The sequence below is a fragment of the Propithecus coquereli genome, unplaced genomic scaffold (genome assembly GCF_000956105.1).
Source record: "Propithecus coquereli isolate 6110/MARCELLA unplaced genomic scaffold, Pcoq_1.0 Scaffold496, whole genome shotgun sequence".
NCBI classification, from domain to species: Eukaryota; Metazoa; Chordata; class Mammalia; order Primates; family Indriidae; genus Propithecus; species Propithecus coquereli.
The window spans coordinates 738,736-760,720 of NW_012150796.1; the positions used below are offsets into that span (position 1 = coordinate 738,736).

A 21,985-nucleotide genomic window follows, 5' to 3' on the forward strand; every position below is an offset into this window, starting at 1 on the left:
CACCTCAGCCTCCTGAGTAACTGGGACCACAGGCGCTCGCATAATCGCGCCTGGCTAATTTTTCTATTTTTTGTAGAGAAGGGGTCTCACTCTTGTTCAAGCTGGTATTGAACTCCTGATCTCAAGTGAGCCTCCTGCCTCCACCTCCCAAAGTGCTAGGATTATAGGCGCGAGCCAGCATGTCCGGCCTAAACTAAGTCTTATAGGTGACCCACAACTGCCAGACTGTCTGCCCAAACATCTGGATTTTGAATAATTTCTTCTTAAAATGAAGGCAGAAGAATGAGTTCTCCCTGAATAAATGTAATGGATGGCATGCCTCTCCCTAACTATTCTATTACTTACCTTTATTTATCTGTGCACAGAGCAATTTTAACTTGTCACAATATGAAGATACAGCAGTAAAACAACCTGAGTACTGTTTCACTTTGGGGGCTAAATATTAACAACTAAATATTTCCTATAATGTGAATCTGAGAAACCCAAATAAAATTCTGCACTTTTTAAAGTATTAGAAAAGAAAAATTAAAGAAAAAAAGAAACAGTGACAGACCACTAAGCTTTCCAAATTATGGTAAAGATAAATGCCAACTTTAAGAGTGTCCAATCCAACTGTTAGATCTCAGTACAGAGACATGAAAATAAAGTACATTTATATTAATTAGCTAGATTTAGTCATTCCACAATGTCTGTATTTCAAAACATGTTATACATGATAAATACATACAATTTTATCTGTCAATTAAAAAATAATAAATATACAATAAGTGCTAATTATTTTTCTGGAGGAAAAGAGGAAGGGAAGAAGGAAAAAAGGGAGGGAGGGAGGGACAGAGGAAGGAAGCGAGGAAAGAGAAAAGAAAAAAGAAAAGAAAAGAAAACTTTATTTCCTAAGGCCTATAAGAAAAGGCCAAATCTTTTTAAAGCTCTAGCAGTAACCCAGTTGCTTGAGAAAACATTAGAAGAAATGAAATCTCTGAGAAAATTACTACCATCTCATCTGGTAAATTATGAACTCATGCCATTTCCTTAGATTACCAAGATCTATGGCATCTTATTGATGATTTAAAAAAAAAAAAAACTTTAGTTAACCTTATCATATGCAAAATAATAAAGTAAAAGCAAGCATTATGATTCACTGTATTCTAATCCAGTTCTTGCTCAAAACATTTCAAAAGTCCCTTACTTTATTTAGAACCAAGCCCACTTAGAAGACATTGTTAATTTAAAGGGAATCATCTGAAAAAGCTGCTGGTAAAACAAAACATTTCTTTTTAGTAATAGCATAAATAGCTGCAGTTCTCTCATTGCAAAAGCATATCATATAGGAAGAACATTAGACTACATGAAATGAAATGTAGTTATGGAGATTATGAATATTCCTAGCCCTAGAGAATATTGCTAGGGGCTGTTTTTGGTGGCCTTGTTCTTGACAGCGACTACGTCTCGACTACCACATGGGTAGCTGTATGGTCACTGTGATCAGCTGCATCATGGGGTGTTGCCTGTGTACTTGAAGTTTACTTGCAAGTCTGCCACCATGCTGCCTGGGACATGAGGGCTGGGCTGCAGCCAGGTACGCTTCTCCTATCTCTAGGGTGATGTGAACATTCTTCTCAGGAATTCCTACAGTACCTTCTAGCTTTTGAACATTGCCAAGATAGTAGCAGTTTGTGTGGCCTTTATAATAGGTCAACTTGTAGTAAAATTTTAATATAACAATAAAAATTATACCAACTATTACTTAAATCAAAGATTTTGGTACAAGCCAAGTGAGATAAATCTAAATACCCATGCTACACAGAGTAGCACAAAAGTTACGGCTATGTGGTAAAAGAGAAATGAGCTTAAATCTGGTCTGCCACTTACAAGCTGTATGTCTTGAATGCATTTGCTAGGCCCTGGTCTGTAAAACGATGATAGTAATGTCTACCTCACAGAATTATTCCAGGAATGCGCACTCCAGTACCAAGCTCAACGAACAGAGATTACAGCTGTTATTATTTATGATTATTATTGTTGTTATCCTTTCATCCATTTTACTTAATCATTTAATAGCTGAAGGCATTCAGGATTCTGTTTGGTTTCTTCTTCAACTGGGATTATGAGAATAATCCAGCCTGGTTCTAGTGACAATCTCATAATCTACGCATCAAATCAAGTAAGGAAGAGAATCAAAAGGCAGAGGCGGCTTCCTGAGTTCCTCTATTACATAGGAATCTACCTTGTTAGGATCTCAAAATGATCTCATAGCAAAGAAGTTACAATGAAGCTAAACTCTAAGCAGCTTAGGAGCAGAGGGTATCCCATGATCACAATTTCTTTGCCCTCAACCCCTCTAAGTCATGTTTTTAATGGCAGGAGTAGGGATCTCTATGAGCCTGCCTCTTCAAGGTGTGGGCACCACATGGCTCTGTTGGAAGAACTTATGGTTTAAACTCTGTTTTACATTCTTCAATGTCTGAGACTTAATCAGACTGTTTCAAATGAAACAGTATTACTGCTTCATTGTTTTTGTTTTGTTTTTTCAAGTCAGGGATGCAAGATTACTTAATATACGATGTACACACAACTATCTGAATACTATGGGACACTTCCTAAAGCATAATCCCACTTTCCAAAAGAGCTTTCCTCTTGTGATCTTTTCTATTTTCTTGCTCCAATTGCCCTGTTTTTGTATGCTCTGGGATTTGGAATTTTTAAAAAAGTGTTTAAAACCTTTAATAATAATTTATCTCTGAGTAGAATAGGAGCAAAAATAAAATAAAATAAAATAAAATAATTTAGAAGTAATTTAGCCTAAATAGATATTACCAAAATTAAGGATAGAGATTTATTATTTGGAAAATAAAAGATCTATAAACATATATATTAGTTAACTAAAGTTTAAAAGAACTCAGAAGTAAAACAGCTTAAACTCATTTAAATAGATAGGTGTAGTTTCAAAAAAATTAAGAGAACTTTGAATATACAGACAGAAGAAAGTCATAATTACTAAAGAATCTACTAAGTTACAGAATATTTTCTAATGGAAAACTCAAGGAATCCTCCACAACGGATAAGGAAATGTATAGGAAATGTCTAAAACTCTGCTTAAGGAAGGTGATGAAATTTACAGTTCCCATCCTACTCTTGCTTTCTACTATGATCCCTGTTATACTTTTTGGTAATTTCTTTTCCGCTGGCACTGCTTACTCCTTCACTGATAACCAGGTTCCCTCACACCTGATTCTAGTGACAATCTCATCAAAACAAAAGCAACATTTTCAAGGAATCTTTTCAATATCCTAAAAGACCACATTTCATGGTTCCATTCTCATCATTCTCCGAAAAGTGAGTGCTGAGGCTGGCTCTCTATTCCCATTCTTGAACCTATTAATTTCCTTTCCTCTCCTTGAGTAGAAGAGACAAGGGGCCTGTGGTTTCAATCTACATGTGCCACAATCCCTGGAACAGTGGACAGACACCTTGAATAGCTTTCTTTCCTAACTTGAGCATTCTTGTGATTTGGACAGCTTGCAAAAAGCTCACTAAAAATATGATCAAATAATGTTATTTTAAAGCCTGATGAAGAAAATTAATTCTTCAGCATATTTCTTCTTGATCATACAAGATCTTGGCTACCCAGAACTCCTGAGAAATGAGTTATCCTGAACACCTAAGTTCTATGAGTAGTTGAGAAATTTCCTGCCTTCTTTTAGCATATACGTAAATATCATGTAAATATATAATAACATAGAAATAAGTATAATTTAAACTTCCCTTAAAGTCAAATTAATTGTTACTCCCTGATACAGAGTGCTGCCTTAAAGATATACCACAGTGTTTAGCGCTAACTGACCCTACAGTAAATGGCTCTCAATTAGTTTTTTGGAGTTTTGTTTTTTCCTCTTTTTTCGTTGGCTATTACTTCATGGAACTCAATGTCTATAATGGCATTCTTACTTCTATTTTTCTACTTCTGCTACAGACTTGGAAACCAGATAAGCAGTTATTACATTGTATGGAAGTAAGAAAAATAAAAAGACACTGAATTTTACAGGATGGCCCTTCTGATAACTATGCTGGCTTACTCCCAGCTTCTTGGAAATAACTCATGTTAAAGCACTCTATTTCTTGTAGAGCACTAAATAAAAGCTGTCATAATTAATTTTGCTAATGTTTTAGACAGGCAATGTTACTAGATAGGTAAAAAGTTATACGATAAGACTACTTTGACCATGTGTCTAATCCACAAAGCACCATAATTTATTACTCCTTACAACACCCTGCAAGATGGAAAAGTGAGGCATTAAGTAGTTTACAGATTAGAGAGCATTAACATGACTGTTGTACTTCAAATAAACCAGTGTTTAATTTTCGATCACTTATTTCATCTCTTTTAATTTCAATCCTAAAGAAAAAAATATAATAACTGACATTGAACACTTACCAGTTTCTAAGTGATTTACATGTTTTAACTCATTTAATGTTCATAATAACCCTATGAAGTTGGCAATATTAGTACCCCCATTTTACAGATGAGGAAACTCAGGCACAGAGTAGTTGGGTAACTTCTAATGTTACACAGTTTATAAATTTCGGAGCTGAGTCATGAAACCAAATTGGCTCCACCAAGCATGCTGTCTTATCCCAAAAAGCTGGTGAGTGATCAATTTTTATATCTGGAAACCCAAGCTATTTATTTATAGTTTTATACCATTTGTGCAATTATTCTTGGGAAAACAAACCGTTCACTAAGTTTGTTAAATTATAAAAATTCAGATCAAAGGCTACTCAAGTAAAACGTTATTTTAACTTATATATATGATTCTTTTGTTTTGTTTTTTTTTTTGAGATAGAGTCTCACTGTGTTGCCCAGGCTACAGTGCCGTGGCGTCATCCTCGCTCACAGCAACCTCAAACTCCTGGGCTCAAGCGATCCTCCTGCCTCAGCCTCTCGAGTAGCTGGGACTACAGGCATGCACCACCATGCCAGGCTAATTTTTTCTATATATTTTAATTGTCCAATTAATTTCTTTTTATTTTTAGTAGAGACGGGGTCTCGCTCTTGCTCAGGCTGGTCTCGAACTCCTGAGCTCAAACAATCTGTCCGCCTCAGCCTCCCAGAGAGCTAGGATTACAGGCGTGAGCCACGATTCTTTTGTTTTTAAAACAATTATTAGTGTAAGGAGTGAAGACATTCCCCTTTTACTCTGACCATGTGTCAGGTTTCTAATCCTAACAGCTTTCGGACAGGTTACAGAAGAGAAAATCTAAAGTCAACTGGCATTAAGTGGCTGCCAAAGCATGCTGCTATTATGGCATTTAAAAGCCCCCAGTTTTCTCAAATGTAAATGTAAAAAGATGAACTAGAGTAAACATCTTCAAGATCCTTCTTGTTCAAGGGTTCTAAGGATCTAAAAACAGAAGGTAAAGGGTCTCTCAAAACATACCTTGAGTATTCTTGAGGATACGGGGAGGAGTACCAGGTGTGAATTTCATACTTCCCAAATTCAATGACGGAAGGACAACGGACTTGTGGGTCAGGGGGACCAGTCACTCCAACTTTCTGTGCAGTCAAGAAAGACGTTCAAAAGTTAGCTAAATTAGATACACCAAGATAACAAGCGGATCTGAATCTAAATGTCGTCTTGAGTCTCAGGATTCCATAGGAGAACAACAACAACAAAAAAGCCAAGAACAAGCTAACAAGTTTATTTGAAATAAGCTGTATTATTCTTTAAATAGAGGACCCAAATAAAGAATAAAAATGCTATTAAATCTCTTAGAACCAAATGCAGTTGGTATCATCCCACTTTCTATATATAATAATGCTAACAACATTTTCCTCAACTAAACTCACTCAATGACTTAGTTATTAAATAGAAACTGCTGGCATTTGGTAATATAATTTGTTTTCAAGTATGTGTTGGGGGGAACACTGCCAAAGTCATACATATAACCACCTCAGCTGACAACAAAGGAAATGACCTACTGAACATGTAAACACATACAGAAAAGGATAATTTTACAGTTAGGAGAGTAGATGTTCACAGTATAAAAAGAATATGACAAAACAAATACCAAGAGAGTCTTCATTTCACATTATACCTAAAATTCCCTTTATTAGTAGTTCTGCATAGATTTGACCAAAGAAAAGGATACTTTGTTATACATAGACTATCCCTTTTTTCTACCTTCTGTTTATAATGAAAACAATCTCTCTGCCCTTTATCCCTGGAATAATCTGAACAACTATACTGAAAAAAAGAATAACTTTTAAAGCTTTTATGACTTGCTTGACTTCCATACCAACAATTCAAACATAAGCCATTGCTAAAGACAACAAAGACTGGGTTTTAAAACCTTAAATTCAAGGGCAATTTGTTTTGCTCTGTACCCAATCTAACAACAGATTCATATATACATGTGTGTGGGAGTGTGTCTGTGTGTGTGTGTGTGTGTGTGTCACAGATGCTCCATGAATATTATTAACTGACAAAACTAGAATTTAGCCTAATATAATACAAGTATTAATAACTCTTCATCAAAAGAACAACCAAAATTATCCTTCAATTTTATGCTTTAAAGACCACTAAGAGATTATTAAAAGTCCCCTGTTGGAGCCTACAGACACACACACTCTCATACACACACACACACACACACACATCTTATAACAAAACTAAAATGATCAGAGATTTTTATTCACTGGTTTTATATAAATTCATTTATAAGGAAGAAGTCTCTTCACTACAACTCATTTCAAAACTCTTCCTGGTCTTTCCACTGTTCTCTTTTATAAAAGGCCAAGGGATTTATCTCAGGTTTCATACTGGAATACAGCCAAGTGAAACCTCGAGCTCTTCCTTAGATGCCTCAAAACAAAAGACAAACATCTATTAATTGGATAAATTGTGTTGTAACATCAAGTGATGGGGCTCCTCCAAATAAAAAAAAAAGTGAAGAAATACACAAAGCAGGATTAAAGTAAGATTTTTTTTCATTTCTCAAAACCAAAATAGAACTTTGTAAAAAGATTTTTAAAAAGCTGCTCTTTAAACTACATGCCAGAACCAAGTATTCTAGCTCATAAAGTATATCTTTTAATCCATTATCACAGCTCAAAATAACAATAGTAGTACAGAAAAATTTCAGAATAATCAAACACCACAAATCAAATCTAACTTTCCGTGGCAAGAACCAAACAGGAAGCCCAAAAGTTGAAGACATGCACCTGCTGTGGCACTGCCTGTTGTCTGAGAGGTTTCCCATCAGCTGCCCGCTGCTCTTCCAGGCGGATGCCGGATGTGAAAGTAGATATCCAGTCCCAGTACAGTTGCTTGCACATCACCGCGACTGAGAGTCTGCACAGAACTGGACTCGCGGCAGGTTCCCCTCTGCCCACACCACCCAACCTTCGCAGGCTCCCGCACATGCGCTCATCCAGTGCCCGCCCCCACTCCCAACTCCCCGGAGCAAGCCTCCGGAGTGAGGGTGCTTCTGTGTATGAGATTTAGAAGTTAAGAAGGCTCTTGTGCTACACAGGGAGGAAGCAACAGCTGCATCTACAACACTCACTAACCCAGTCCTGGCCAAAATCAAATGTTAATATCTCAATTACAAGGTCACATTTTCTAGGTCGTTTTATTTTAAAATTTTTGCCCAAATTCCTTTTTCATTAAACATTTGACTTTCCAAAGCAGCAGGTATCTAATATAATCAAGGGCATAAATATATATATATATGTATTTTTTTTTTTTTTTTTTTTTGAGACAGAGTCTCACTCTCTTGCCCGGGCTAGAGTGCCATGGCTGATGGCATAGCAACCTCAAACTCCTGGGCTCAAGCGATCCTCCTGCCTCAGCTTCCCGAGTAGCTGGGACTACAGGCATGCGCCACCATGCCAGGCTAATTTTTTCTATATATTTTTAGTTGTCCAATTAATTTCTTTCTAATTTTAGTAGAGACAAGGTCTCGCTCTTGCTCAGGCTGGTCTCGAACTCCTGAGCTCAAACAATCCGCCCGCCTCGGCCTCCCAGAGTGCTGGGATTACAGGCATGAGCCACCGTGCCCGGCCCCAATTACAAATTTCTAATATAAAAAATGTCACTCCTGCCTCAACTCTGGATCTGGTACAAATGCCAAAATTATGTAAATAATTTACCAATTTATGTAACTACAGCTCTGCTTCTTTTCCCTGTGTGTGTATTAGATAGCTCCCCCCTACCTTCCCTTCCCCTTCCCCACCAGGAAATGACATTCTGAGGTGACAGGAGAAGGTGGATAGCCCCTCTATTATCAGCATGAGACTGTAAAATGTAGGGAGAAGAGTTGTCTTTCTGGTTATTTGAATATTTTCTCACAGGAACACTAGAGTGAGCAATTCCATTCATTTGGGATTGCAAGTCACATGATGAAAGAGCTACGTAAGAATGAGTTTACATGCCCCAAATGGAGAGAGCATGAACTGAAGGAATAAAGACAATCAGGGTTGTGGAGCAATGACGGTGCCACACCCTGAGCTTTATACTCTTGTCTCATTTAATCCCCACAATCCATTCCTTAAAGTAGAAACAACATGCCCACTTTACAGATGGAAAAAACAAGGCTCGGAGAGGTGAAGAGGCAAAAACACCAGGGTAGGAACAGTGAGAGTGAAGCATAAAGACAGAAAAGAACAAAATGGGTAGAGAGGTGAGATAAGAAGTATAAGTAGCCCTCAATTAATTTCTCCCAAAATTCCAAAAGTTTGTAAGTTTTTTTGAACTGGAATTTAGTTTTCCAAAGAAATGATTCTACAAGTCCACAAACTCTTATCCCAAACCCTTGGACTGGAGTAGAATGTGCTTTGAATTCTGAATTTTTCTGATTTTAGAGAAGTATTATTATAGTACATACACATGTATTAAATCAACAGCCCCAGCAGAATTTGGAGCAGCACTCCATAATCAGGCACATTAATATTTCGTTAGCAAAACATATGAATATGCACACTAAATGGGATAAGTAAAGCATTATTAACAGTCTCAAGTTAGTTCAGATCATGCTTTGCCAACAACTCAGTTGAGGTAAAGTGGGATCTTAATGCAAAATGAGTTATAAAAAAATCTTTTTCATTCCACAAAGAAAATATACAGATGGCCCATAAGTACATGAAAAGAAGTTCAACATCATTAATCACTGTGGAAATACAAATCAAACCACAATGAGATACTAGTTCATACCCATAAAGATGGTTATTATTTTAAAAAAAAACAAGACAAAACACCGAAAAATATCAAGTGCTCGTGAGGATGTGGAGAAACTGTAACCCTTGTCCCACTGCTGGTGGGAATGTAAAATGGTACAGGTGCTGTGGAAAACAGCATGGTGGTTCTTCAAAAAAATTAACCAGAATTACCATGTAATCTAGCAAGTCCACTTCCAGGTACACACCGCAAAGAACTGAAAGCAGGTACCAGAACAGATACTCGTACACCAATGCTCAGAGCAGCATTACTCACAACAGCCAAAAGGTGGAAAGAATCCAAGTGTCCCTTGATGGCTGAATGGATAAACAAAATGTGGTATATATTTTTCAGCCTTAAGAAAGGCCATTTTGACATATGCTATAATATGGATGAACCTAGGGGAATTATGCTAAGTGAAATATGCCAGACACAAAAGGACAAATATTGTATAATTCCACTTATATGAGATCCCTATAACAGTCAAATTAATGAAGACAGGAAATAAAATGGTGGTTGCTAGGGGCTGGGAGGATGGATAGTTACTGTTTAACGGGCACAGAGTTTCAGTTTTGCAAGAAGAAAAAGTTCCGGAGACGGCGGTGGTGATGGTTGCACAACAATACCAATATATTTAATGCCAGTGAACTGTGCACTTAAAAATGGTTAAAATGGTAAATGTTATGTCATATAAATCTATCGCAATAATTTATTTTTAAGTTTTCAGGACTCTAGATTTCAGAATTGTGGACAGAGAACTGTGGCCTGCATGAAGAGTGATGCCAGCGAAGCCACAAAAGCTCACAAGATAAACCACCTCCTCCCGCTCTCTCCTCCTGAGCTCTTCTGTTCTACGACCAGGTTTTTCCTTTTCTATCTCATTGCTGGTACTTTTACCACTAAATATTGATAAAATCTAGAATTCTGTCCTCAGCCCTCTTGTCTTTTCCCTCCAGAGGCCCTAAAATCCAGTGATCCCACCAGCTGTTCACTCTGCTCACGCCCTCCTCTCCGTACAGCTTAGACTCTGAGGTCTTTCAGTGGAACTCCATCTTTGCAATATATCCTTAACTTCCTTCCTTCTCTCCTGACTCAACAACAAAATCCCAACCCTCGTTAAATTCAGTTCTCCACATAATCCAAGTCATCACCCTCACATTTGAACATGGTTGGAGAAAACACAGAATCACACCAACTAGCCTCTATTTATACTTTATAACCACAAATGGGCCCTACTCTACTCACTCTCCCGTTCTCCTGAAAGGTAATTTCACACTTTCTCCTGTCTCCTCAAGCCTCCAATACCTCTTACTCCATCTTCACTTTTGGCCAATGCCTTTGCTTCCTACTCGACTAAAAAATTAGAAGCAATCAAAAGAGAACTTCCACAGCTTTCCTCAACCACATCGGTGTATGCCTAGCCTTTGTGCCATACACCCTGCCTTTCCCTGCTACTGTGGTAAACTCTCTGTGCTCCTGTCTAAGGCCTTTGTGTTGATGACATCCTCTCCTACCTACTCACAGACATCAGTCCAACAATTTTCCCCTCTTTTTTGTATCATCAAGTTTCCCTCTACTAGGTCATTCCCATCAGCATATAAATTATTCCTTCCATAAAAAGTATACTTTTTTTTTTTGGAAGCAGTCTTGGCTCTGTCACCCCAGGTAGAGTGCAGTGACATCATCATAGCTCACAGCAACCTCACACTCCAGGGCTCAAGTAATCTTCCTGCCTCAGCCTCCCGAGTAGCTGGGACTACAGGCATGTGCCACCACACCCACCTAATTTTTCTATTTTTAGTCAAGACAGGGTCTCGCTCTTGCTGAGGCTGGTCTCGAACTCCTGAACTCAAACGATCCTCCCGCCCCAGCCTTCCAGAGTGCTGGGATTACAGGCGTGAGCCACCACGCCCAGCCAAAAAAAAAGCGTATCTTTTTTTGTCCTCACATCTCTATCCAACTACTATTTCTTTCTCTATTCTCATTCATTGTAAAATACCTCAAAACAGTGGCTAGAAAGTACTACTATAATCAATTCTCTTCCTCTAGTCCTTCTTTTCTTTTTCTTTTCTTTTTTTTTTTTTTTGAGACAGAGTCTCGCTCCGTTGCCCAGGCTAGAATGCCGTGGCATCGGCCTAGTTCACCACAACCTCAAACTCCTGGGCTCAAGCAACTGCCTCAGCCTCCCGAGTAGCTGGGACTATAGGCGTGAACCACCATGCCCAGCTAATTTTTTTTTTCTATTTTTAGTAGAGACGGGGGGTCTCACTCTTACTGAGGCTGGTCTCGAACTCCTGACCTCAGGTGATCCTCTGTCTCCGACTCCCAGAGTGCTGGGATTACAGGTGTGAGCCACCGCACCCAGTCCCTCTAGTCTTTCTTGAACCCACTCCAAATATCTTTTCACCCTCCCCTGCCCCCATCACGGACACTGTTTCTCAAGATCACCTCCATGTTGCTAAATCGGATCATTAATTTTCAGCCCTCATTTTACCTGACCTATTTGCAGAATTTTACAGCTAATCCTTCCTTCCTTCTTGAAACATATTCTTCACTTGGCTTCTAAGGAACCACAATCTCCATGGTTTTTTCTCCTTCACTGGCCATTCCTTCTCAGTTTCTCTAATCTCTGAATGTTGGGTTACTCCAGGACTCCTCAAAGTTCTCTTCTCCTTTGGTGATCACATCTAGTCTCATTCTTTTAAATATTCCCTACTTGCTGATGAGTCCTAAATTTAAATTTTTAGCCTACACCTGTTCTTTGAACTCTAGAGATATATATCCCACTGTCTACTTGATATCCCTTCTCTTGAATTGTCTTCTAAGTATCTCAAGTTTAACTCATCTAAAATCAAACTCCTGATCTTCTTTTCCCTAAACATCCTCTTCCTATATACTCCTTCATCTCAGTAAATGGCAAGTGTACCCTTCAACTGTGTTCTGGCATCGTCTTTGACCCCTTGCTTTCACAACCATCCAATCCATCTGCATATCCTAAGGGTCCACCTTCAGATACGGTCAGAATTCCAATTCTGCCACGACCACTATCATCCAAACCACCGTGTCTCTTACTTAGATAATTTTAAGTCTCCTAGAGTTCTCCCCGCTTCTGTACTGCCCCCTCAATCTAAACAGGAGCCAAAGCAATCCTGTTAAAACCTAAGTTGAGGCCGGGCGCAGTGGCTCACGCCTGTAATCCTAGCTCTCCGGGAGGCCGAGGCGGGTGGATTGTTTGAGCTCAGGAGTTCGAAACCAGCCTGAGCAACAGCGAGACCCCGTCTCTACTAAAATTAGAAAGAAATTAATTGGACAACTAAAAATATATAGAAAAAATTAGCCGGGCATGGTGGCTCATGCCTGTAGTCCCAGCTACTCGGGAGGCTGAGGCAGGAGGATCGCTTGAGCCCAGGAGTTTGAGGTTGCTGTGAGCTAGGCTGACGCCACAACACTCTAGCCGGGGCAACACAGTGAGACTCTGTCTCAAAAAAAAAAATCAAAAAAAAAACCCTAAGTTGACCATGTCACTCTTCTGCTCAAAACCCTCCAAGGGTTCCTATTTCATTGAGAGTAAAAGTCAGTCCTGACAATGGCCCAGACAACCCTATGAAATCTGGCTTCCCATTACATTTCTGACCGTGTTAACTACTGCTTCCCCTCACTTACTCAGCTCTAACCACGCTGGCCTCCTCGTGTTTCCTTGATCATGCCAAGCACAAATCCGCACTCAGGGCCTCTGCATTTCCTGCTCCTCTGCCTGGAATGCCCTTCCCCTGATACTTACATGGTTCATCTCCTCAGCTCCTTCAGGTTTTGTTCAATGTCAGAGAGAGAGCCCCCAACCCACCAATTCAGCACTACACACATCCATCCTCTCCCTCTGAATTCTCTCTTCCACCTCTGTTTTTTTTCTGTGACACTACCACATGGCACACCGTCTACTTCACTCCATTCCACCCTAAGCTCAACTGTAAGCTCCCAAGAGGACGGATTCCTTAACGAATCTGTTTTTTTCACTGCTCTATCTCAAGTGCTTAGAACATGGTAACCAGAGCTCAGTAATATTTATTACTAGATGAATGTTATCTATGAGAACAACTATAGTTATTACCTATGTGGTTCTACTATCATCTGTGTGCTGGTAATATGGCAAATCTACCCAAAGCCCTTCTGTATATCTGTATCTACAATAGTCTGCCAAAGTTCTCCAATTTAGATTTCACACAATCCCCAGCTTATGTAAGCATGGTCTCTCTCTCCATCCAAATAAGCTCCTCTTATATTCCTACATTTAGTATCACCACTTATTCAAAACAGAACACAAGAAAACCTACTTGGTTCTACCATCTCCTCCAGCTCCAACTCAACACTAGATGTTTTCTAGTCTATCTTAAATCTTTCTCAGAAAGATTATCTCTGCCTACTACCTGCCTCCCCTGCCTTCATTTAGGCCCCAGTCACATCCCATTCTGACTGCTGTAATCATCTGACTGGTAGATAAATGTCCTTGTTCAGGTTTTCTTCAAACCATTGCTCACAATATCACCACAGTTGAGTTTCTGAAGTACAAACAGATGTCACCCAATTTTTAAAAATTCTTTAGTAGTTCTTCAAGAGCTATTTACCTACAAGATAAAGTACAAACTCTTGGACATGAAACACAGGATCTTCATGATCTACTATCTTTCCAACCTCATCTCTCACTTGAACTCCAGCCAAACAAACTACACATAGCTCCAAGAGTTCAATAAGCTTTCTCACACCGAACCTGTTCTATTGGAAATGACTTCTTTGTCTTACCCAACAGTAAACTCTTATTCATCCCTTCAACACCCTGTGTCAAATGTCACCTCCTCTAGGAAGACTTCCCTAACATCCTTAGTCAGATGCCTTCCTATTGATTCTTATAGATCTTCTGCATATCTCTACGGTAACATCATATCATAAATTAGCAGTTAAGAGTTAAGGCTGTGGAGTCAGATTACCTAAGTTCAAATACTGACTCTCGTATTTAACAACTGTATAACTCTACGTAAAATAATCCTTCTAAAGTTTCAATGTCTTCATCTGCAAAAAACAGGGTTGAATCAAGTGCAACAAATTGGTATATAATGCTGAATACAGCACTTGGCACATAGTAAAAAGGTACCTATTAACTAACCACATGATTTTAATTATTTGTTTATATAGGAGGTACGTTCCAAGAACCCCAGTGAATGCCAGAAACTACAGATAGCATCAAATCTTATATAGGTTAAGTATCCCCAATCTGAAAATCCAAAATCTGAAACTTCTTGATCATCATGATGCTCAAAAAAGATGCTCATTGTAGCACTGATTTTGGATTTGGGATGCTCAACCAGTAAATATATAATGCAAATATCCTAGGATCTGAAAAAAAGCTGACACACTTCTTGGTCCAAAGCATTCCAGATAAGGGGTACTTGACCTGTATTTACTATGTTGTTTCCTATACATACATATTTATAATAAAGTTTAATTTATAAATTAGGCACAGTAAGAGATTAATAATAAAATAGAACAATTACAATAATATACTATAATAAAAGTTACGTGAAGGTGGTCTCTGTCTCTCAAAGTATCTTACTGTACTGTAGTCATCCTTCTGATGATGATGTGAGATGGTAACATGCAGACCACGGGTAACCAAAACCACAGAAAGTGAAACCTTAGATAAGAGGGGTGCTACCATAAATACAGAAGACAGTATGATTACTGGCCCATCAGGTCAACAAATATTTGAAGACCTACTATGTGCAAGTCACAATGTGGAAAAGACATAGAAAACACAATATTTTTCCAAAAGGGTGTTGTAATACAGGCAGTCCTTGCTTTTTATGGCACCATGTTAATGGAAACATGTGCACATCAGAATTGTGTCCTCATTTCTGAGGCAACAGATTTGATCTTAGTTCTGATATACATGGGTTTCAGTTAACATGGCACCATGCCAATTGAGGACCGCCTATAGTTTACTTTGAGATAAAATAACGTGGAACACTTGTTGGGCAATGGTAAGAAATAAACTGAATTACCAGTATAGAGCTGGATTTTGGAGGGTTTTGAAAGTTAGCATGAGGATATTAGTTTTGGCATGCTGGGATTTCAACATACCCATGTGACATTTTTTGTTATTGTTGAAGTGATTTCTCCTTGATACTGGTGAAATTATTAATAAGAATGGGGAATGGGGACTATTTAGTGTGTTAAGGCAGTGGTCCCCAACCTTTTTGGCACCAGGCACCAGTTTCATGGATGACAATTTTTTCATGGAGTGGGCTGAGGGGGGAAAGGCGGAGCTCAGGCGGTGATGTGAGCCATGGGGAGTGGCTGTAAATACAGATGCAGCTTCTGTAATAATCTCTACCTCATAGGGTTAATAAAGTTGTCAAACCTAGTTTACTCTATTTTAATAACTAACTCTTTATGCAAGGCAGCAAAATATTTTAATAGCCCACACAGATTTCAAAAATGCTTGGTAACTTTTTCAGAACCACATAAAACCAAAGGAATCCTTCAAAAACAGAAAGCATTAAAATTAGCATAAAAATATAATGTTCTCCTTGGTGAAATTTTAAGTAAAAATCATCCTATATTTCAAGAAGGCTGTTTATGTTGCAACAGAATGAGTTGAATACAAATGCTTCTTTCTGCTGACAGACTTTTTAGGAAAAATCATTTCCTTCAAGCTTATACAATCATAGTTGAAATAAAATTCTAGGACTAAAACCTATGCTATTAATTTTTTTACGCTTCCACTTTTCAGAGGCGGCTCTTCTTTATGGAAGTGCACACTGTATAGCGAATGACAGAACACAGTGCTAGGCGAACTGTATCCCTACTTCACCTACTGCCTGCAATAATTTTAAAAACAAAAATAAAAATCAATAGCTAACCTTTTCTGAAAAAAGTCCTGGTAAACATTTCAATAATTCTTGACTTAATGTTCTACACAAAGTTTAATTACTCAAGATAATCACTATGAGCAAATATTGGATTTGCTTTTTTGAGTTATGTTTCCCTCCAGACTGTAAGGTCTGAGGGAATAGAAACCATGTCTTCCTGATAGCCCCTACACTAGCACAGTTAGGAACACTGTAGGCACTCAATAAATGATGTGCTGCTGGGTGGATGGATTCCAACATTAACTCCTTTATCATCTGTCTTTTGTTGGTGCTACTGTAAGACTATCGAAGACACTGTAATAAAATCTTCCTGCAAAATTTTTGAAACTCAGGTTGAAGCACTTTTACTAAGCCATATCTATGCTATCAAAAATAACTTTCTGCATTATCTTTATGAATCCTTTTATTATTCAAAACATCCTCTTATCTAATCAACATTAACTTTCCCAACTGGCTTCAAATCATTTCATTATGTTAAGTCAGAGAACGTGTGGAAGTCATCTTTGATAATCTCTTGTTCCCTCAAACTTCACATCAAATCTATCATCAAGTTCTGAATCAGCAGAAATATATATTCTCTAAAATATATTCTAAATCCAATCACTTCTTTCTCATTTCCACTATCGCCTCTCTAGGCCAACCTATCATCTACTTTCATCCAGATCACTGGAAAAGGCCTATGAAGTGGTGGCCCTGCTTCCAATCCTGCTTAATTCCAATCCATTCTTCATGCAATGGCCAAAAAAACCCAGTATTTAATAAAACTCTGATCTTGCTATTTCCTTGCTAAAAACCATTCAATGGCTTTCCATTACAATTATGATAAAACCCCAAATCCCAAATTCTGGCTTCAGTCTCTCTCTCCAGCATCACATCTTGTGAGACTTTTTATTCACTATATTCTAGTTACACTGAACTTCAGTTCCTCAAATTTACCAACTTCTTTCATGTCTCAAGATGTTTACACAGGCAGTCTACTTGAGTCTTGAATATTCTTCTCTCTAGCTCTATTCCCTTGCTGGCTTTGGACTTAGCTTTTAGAACTCTGTATAAATTGTTACTTCTTTTTTTTTTTTTTTTTTTTTTTGAGACAGGGTCTCATTTTGTTGCCTGGGCTAGAGTGCTGTGGCGTCATCCTAGCTCACAGGAACCTCAAACTCCTGGGCTCAAGCAATCCTTCTGCCTCAGCCTCCCGAGTAGCTGGGACTACAGGCATGCGCCACCATGCCCGTCTAATTTTTTCTATATATTTTTAGCTGTCCAATTAATTTCTTTCTATTTTTGGTAGAGACGGGGTCTCGCTCTTGCTCAAGCTGGTCTCGAACTCCTGAGCTCAAACAATCCAACCGCCTCGGCCTCCCAGAGTGCTAGGATTACAGGCGTGAGCCACTGCGCCCGGCCGAAATTGTTACTTCTTAAAAGAAGTCTTCCCTTCTCACACTCCCTCTAATCTCAACCCTCAACAATGTACATCAGGAGGCTCCTGTTATAATCTCTCACTGCATTCTTATTTTCTTCCTCCTGTTAGTTTGTAATTACTTTTATGACTGTTTAATGTCTCACTCATGAGACCAAAATCTTCACGAAGGTAGAGTATATGTCTTTTGGTTTACCCTGCAGCTCTAGTACCAAGCACATGAATACCAAATGAGTAAACCCCATAGAGAAATATCACCACCAACAGAATTTTAGTGCATTGCCAATGAAAATAACCATGAATTAGACTTCTAATATCTAGCTATTTATTTCCTTGATGCCAGATACATACATGGACAATCACAAGTTTAATAAAATGCTGGAAGAAACATACAATTAGCCAGATTATTGTCAATGTGAATTTACACCGTCTCCACTGAGCCTCAGCAGAGCTCACCACCTGCCTTTTAACTCTCTCTGGTCATCTCTCTCTCCATATTCCTATCATTCCAACTACTGCCCCACTTCTCCCAGCACAAATTTCATGCAAATATCTATTCATTAAACAAATATTTACCTAGCTTTTACTATATTCCAAGTACTCAGTATACAGCAGTGACCGAAAAGAAAGTCCCTGCTCTCTAGGTACTTACATTCTAGAAGCAAATATTTAAATTCAAAAGGTGACAAGTACCATGTAGAAAAGGCAGGCAGGTAAGCTATCTTACTAACAGTTCGGGAGGCAGGGAAGCCTCTCTGACAAGAGGACACACTGAGCAGCATGGACACTAGAGGCAGGGCAACCCAGAGGCACAGCAAGTGCAGGCTCCAGGCAGGTGTGCTCAGTGTGTCTGAGGAAGAGGTGGCCACGGCTGGCGCAGAGTGATAAGGGCAAGAGTGGAACGAGAGTAGCCAAATAGGAGGCGACACAAGACCACACAGAGCCTTGGAGGGGAGAATAAAGGCTCTGAGTTTTTAAAAATTCTAAGCAAGACTGAAAGACAGGAGATTTTCTGTGCAAAGGAGTGATGTGATCCAACTTAAGTTTGAAAATAATTACTCTGGCCCCTGGGTAGAGACTGGGGTGGGGAGCCAAAGTAGAAGCAAGGATAGTTGTCAAGAGACTATCCTAATAGCCCAAGTCAGAGATGACCGTAGCTTGGAAGCAGTAAGAACTAGACATATTCTGGATATATTCTGCAGGCAGAACCATTAGGATTTGCTGATGGACTGATTGTGGAATATGACAGAGAGAGAGAAGGATGGCACCTATTGGGCCTTCTAAGGAAGTATAATGATAGAACTAGCATTTACTCCCATTCTCCACTAAAAGAAGCCAGGGATCTACAGCTAGAACAGGAGCCTAGAACATCTGGCTGTGGCCAGAAGTAAACAAATGATGGAGACATGCGGAAAGGACACAGGAGCCAGCTTAAAGAAGCTCCCTCCTGCCCAAATTTGGGTCAATTTAAGCATCAAAATAAATACTAACAGCAATTGATTATAACCTATAAAATAAGAATCTCTGAGTCTAAACAATGAAAAAATAAGTGGGAAGAAGAAATAGTTCTTTTTTAGAGTAGAGTATCAATCAATAAATATAAAAGAAATGGTAAAATTAGAAAATCATGTTTGGTTACCAAAAAAGTAAATATTTCAAGCAAGAATCCTCTCTAGATGCTAAATCTAGTGGGTAACAGTTTGATGAGAAACAGGGTATCTGCATATTTATCTCAAAGTATGTCCTCACAAGATACTTAATTATAGGTAGAAAATAATAATTTTTACAGAGAAGAAACATGGCAGAACATCACCTTAACCAAGTAATCAAAGTTAGCATCACCTGTAATGAGACAAATAGATACTACATGCCTTCTGATATGATGTACTGAGGAGGACACATCACCTCTGTGATATTTTCTAATCAGGATGAAAAATAAAACAAAAATAAAACAAGCTCAAAGTGATGGACATTCTATGGAATAAAAACTGTCATGGTCATGAACGATAAAGACTAAGGAACCGTTCCTTTTTTTTTTCTTAAGACAGGGTCTTCCTCTGTTGCCCAGGCTAGAGTGCAGAGGTGGGATCACGGCTCATTGCAACTTCAAACTCCTGGGCTCAAGTGATCTTCCTGCCTCAGCCTCCCAAGCAGCTGGGACTACAGATGCATGCCACCATGACAACTAAATTTTAAGTTTTTTTTTTTTTAGGTAGAGACACGGTCTCACTCTTGCTCAGACTCATCCTGAACTCCTGGCCTTAAGCGATACTCCCACCTTGGCCTCCCAAAGTACTGGGATTACAGGTGAGCCACCATGCCCAGCCTGAGGAACTGTTCCAGGATAGGAGGAGACATGACAACTAAAGAGACATGACAACTAAATTAGACAATAGTACTTTATGTGTTAAATTCCTGATCTGATGATTAGATCATCGTCATGTATGAGAATGTCCTTGTTTTAGAAAATACACATAAATAATTAGGAGTAAAGGGATATTAGTATTATGTCTGCAACTTACTTAGGAAAAAAACCAGTTCTTCCAGTCAGGAAGAACATAACTATACCCCCCTTAGAGTTCCCAATGAACTTCATGTAGATTTCTACTATAGTACCTATAATACTTTATTTTAGTTATTAGTAGGAAAGAAAACAGGCCTTGGGAGATTAAGCAACTTGCCCAAAGCAGAAGTTAGTAACTGACACACCAAGACTTGAACCCAGGTCTATCTGACTGAAAGCCGATACTTTATTATATCATAATATGGTAGAAGGCTGAGTAAATTCTTACTGAGTATTTATATATATTTTTTTATTTTCAAAACTGTCTTAAACAGACATAGTCTATTCACCAATGGGTCTCTTAATCCAAAGAGTTTTACCTACACAACTGGAATCACTGGCATTAGCCTTATAAATTCTTTCTTTCAAGATAAGAGACTGAGAACTCAACTTGGCTTACATGGTAAACTAGTTGGTTGCAAAGAACCTTAATGATCTAGTTCCTGCAGACTCTTCCAACCTCATCTCCTGCCATTCTCTATACCCTGTGCTCTCTATCCTAAGCCATTTTAATTCCCACAGTTAAGCATGCTTCCCTCATCTCAAGTCTGTTCCATCTTCACTCTGTTCCTCCGGATGATACAGGACCCTACCCCAACAGCCTGATAAACTTCTACATGTCCTTTAAGACCCCTCAGTGAATCCTCCTGTGACGTCCCCAGGCAGAAGCAGATACTTGCTTCCCTATTCTTCCAAAACACAATGTATTTTATAATTGAACTTTTCACATTAATATTATTTATTTACACGTCTCTCCTAAACTACATTTAAGGGAAAGAATTCTGTCATTCATGTTGCCATCTCTGGCATTTGGCACTTGAGCAGATTCTTTGTCTATACATTTATATCTTGCCGTGTGTCACAAAGGATCAAGGCAGAAGTGTTTAACAAGTATGTCTTCAATAAATGATTGGGTGCTTCATCACTCTTGAGAATACCAAACTCTTCTTCACAAAATAAGATAGAAAATAAATAAGCCAAGCTCATTTAATACTGGTAATCAATGCAATGTGTTTATCTGCAAAACCAAAACATTTATTTTGGGTTTGAAAAGAATATTATAACCGGAACTATATACACACAAACCACAAATTTCTAGATTAGATAGACAAATTGCTGCTTTACCTACAATGTCATCCTCTGTTTCTCATCCAGAAACAAGTTGCTTGATTGCCCAACCCGAATATCCAACTTTACCTGCAGTGCTTGTTCTTGGATATCACGAAATAATTCCATATCTTTCTCAGTCATGATTTCCTGGCTCCCAAAGAGCCGCTCCTCAGTTTCCTGTTTGCCATCCCAGCCATCCTGATTGTCTGCATATAAAGAAAAGGCTCACTCACATGTTATCTGTACTATCCTCAGTTTAATACATGAACTAGAAAAAATTTCAGAAGTCTTTATTTCCATTTAAAGACCTTAATATTATTTAGAGAAGAGGATAGCACTAAATTGACTCCTAGAAGGATACTACTCAATAAAGAATATTTATACATTATAACCGCCTTATAGTAAAAATCCTGAACTGACTTAAAGTTTCCTAAAAATATCACATAACTAAATGTAAATTTCATTAAAAAGAAATTATATTTTAATATACACAAAGGCAGAACAGGAAAAGGGCCTAAAGGGTATAAATTTATTTTGAAATAGTGTGAATATGACACTTTTAGTATGAGTTTAAACACATCAAGGTTCAAAAAGATAATCTTTGAAGTAGCTTCTTATGTTATGAAGTACTAACTCCCATCACATTCTGGGTGCCCTTTTATTTATTTTTATTTTCTTGAGACAAGGTCTCCCTCTGTTGCCTAAGCTGGAATGCAATGGTGTAATCATAGCTCACTGCAGCCTCAAACTCCTGGGCTGA

At 38.5% G+C, this 21,985-nt stretch overlaps 1 protein-coding gene across 1 annotated transcript in view; it reads right to left on the bottom strand.

Moving 5' to 3' along the window:
* KAT6A (K(lysine) acetyltransferase 6A) overlaps nt 1-21,985 on the bottom strand; it is a 127,528-nt gene that overhangs the window by 17,999 nt on the left and 87,544 nt on the right. The window contains exons 8-9 of the mRNA XM_012655999.1: nt 21,313-21,431; nt 5,436-5,551 (exon numbers count right to left, since the gene is read on the bottom strand). Coding sequence (XP_012511453.1) covers nt 5,436-5,551; nt 21,313-21,431 — 235 coding nt within the window. The remainder of the gene's footprint in view (nt 1-5,435; nt 5,552-21,312; nt 21,432-21,985) is intronic.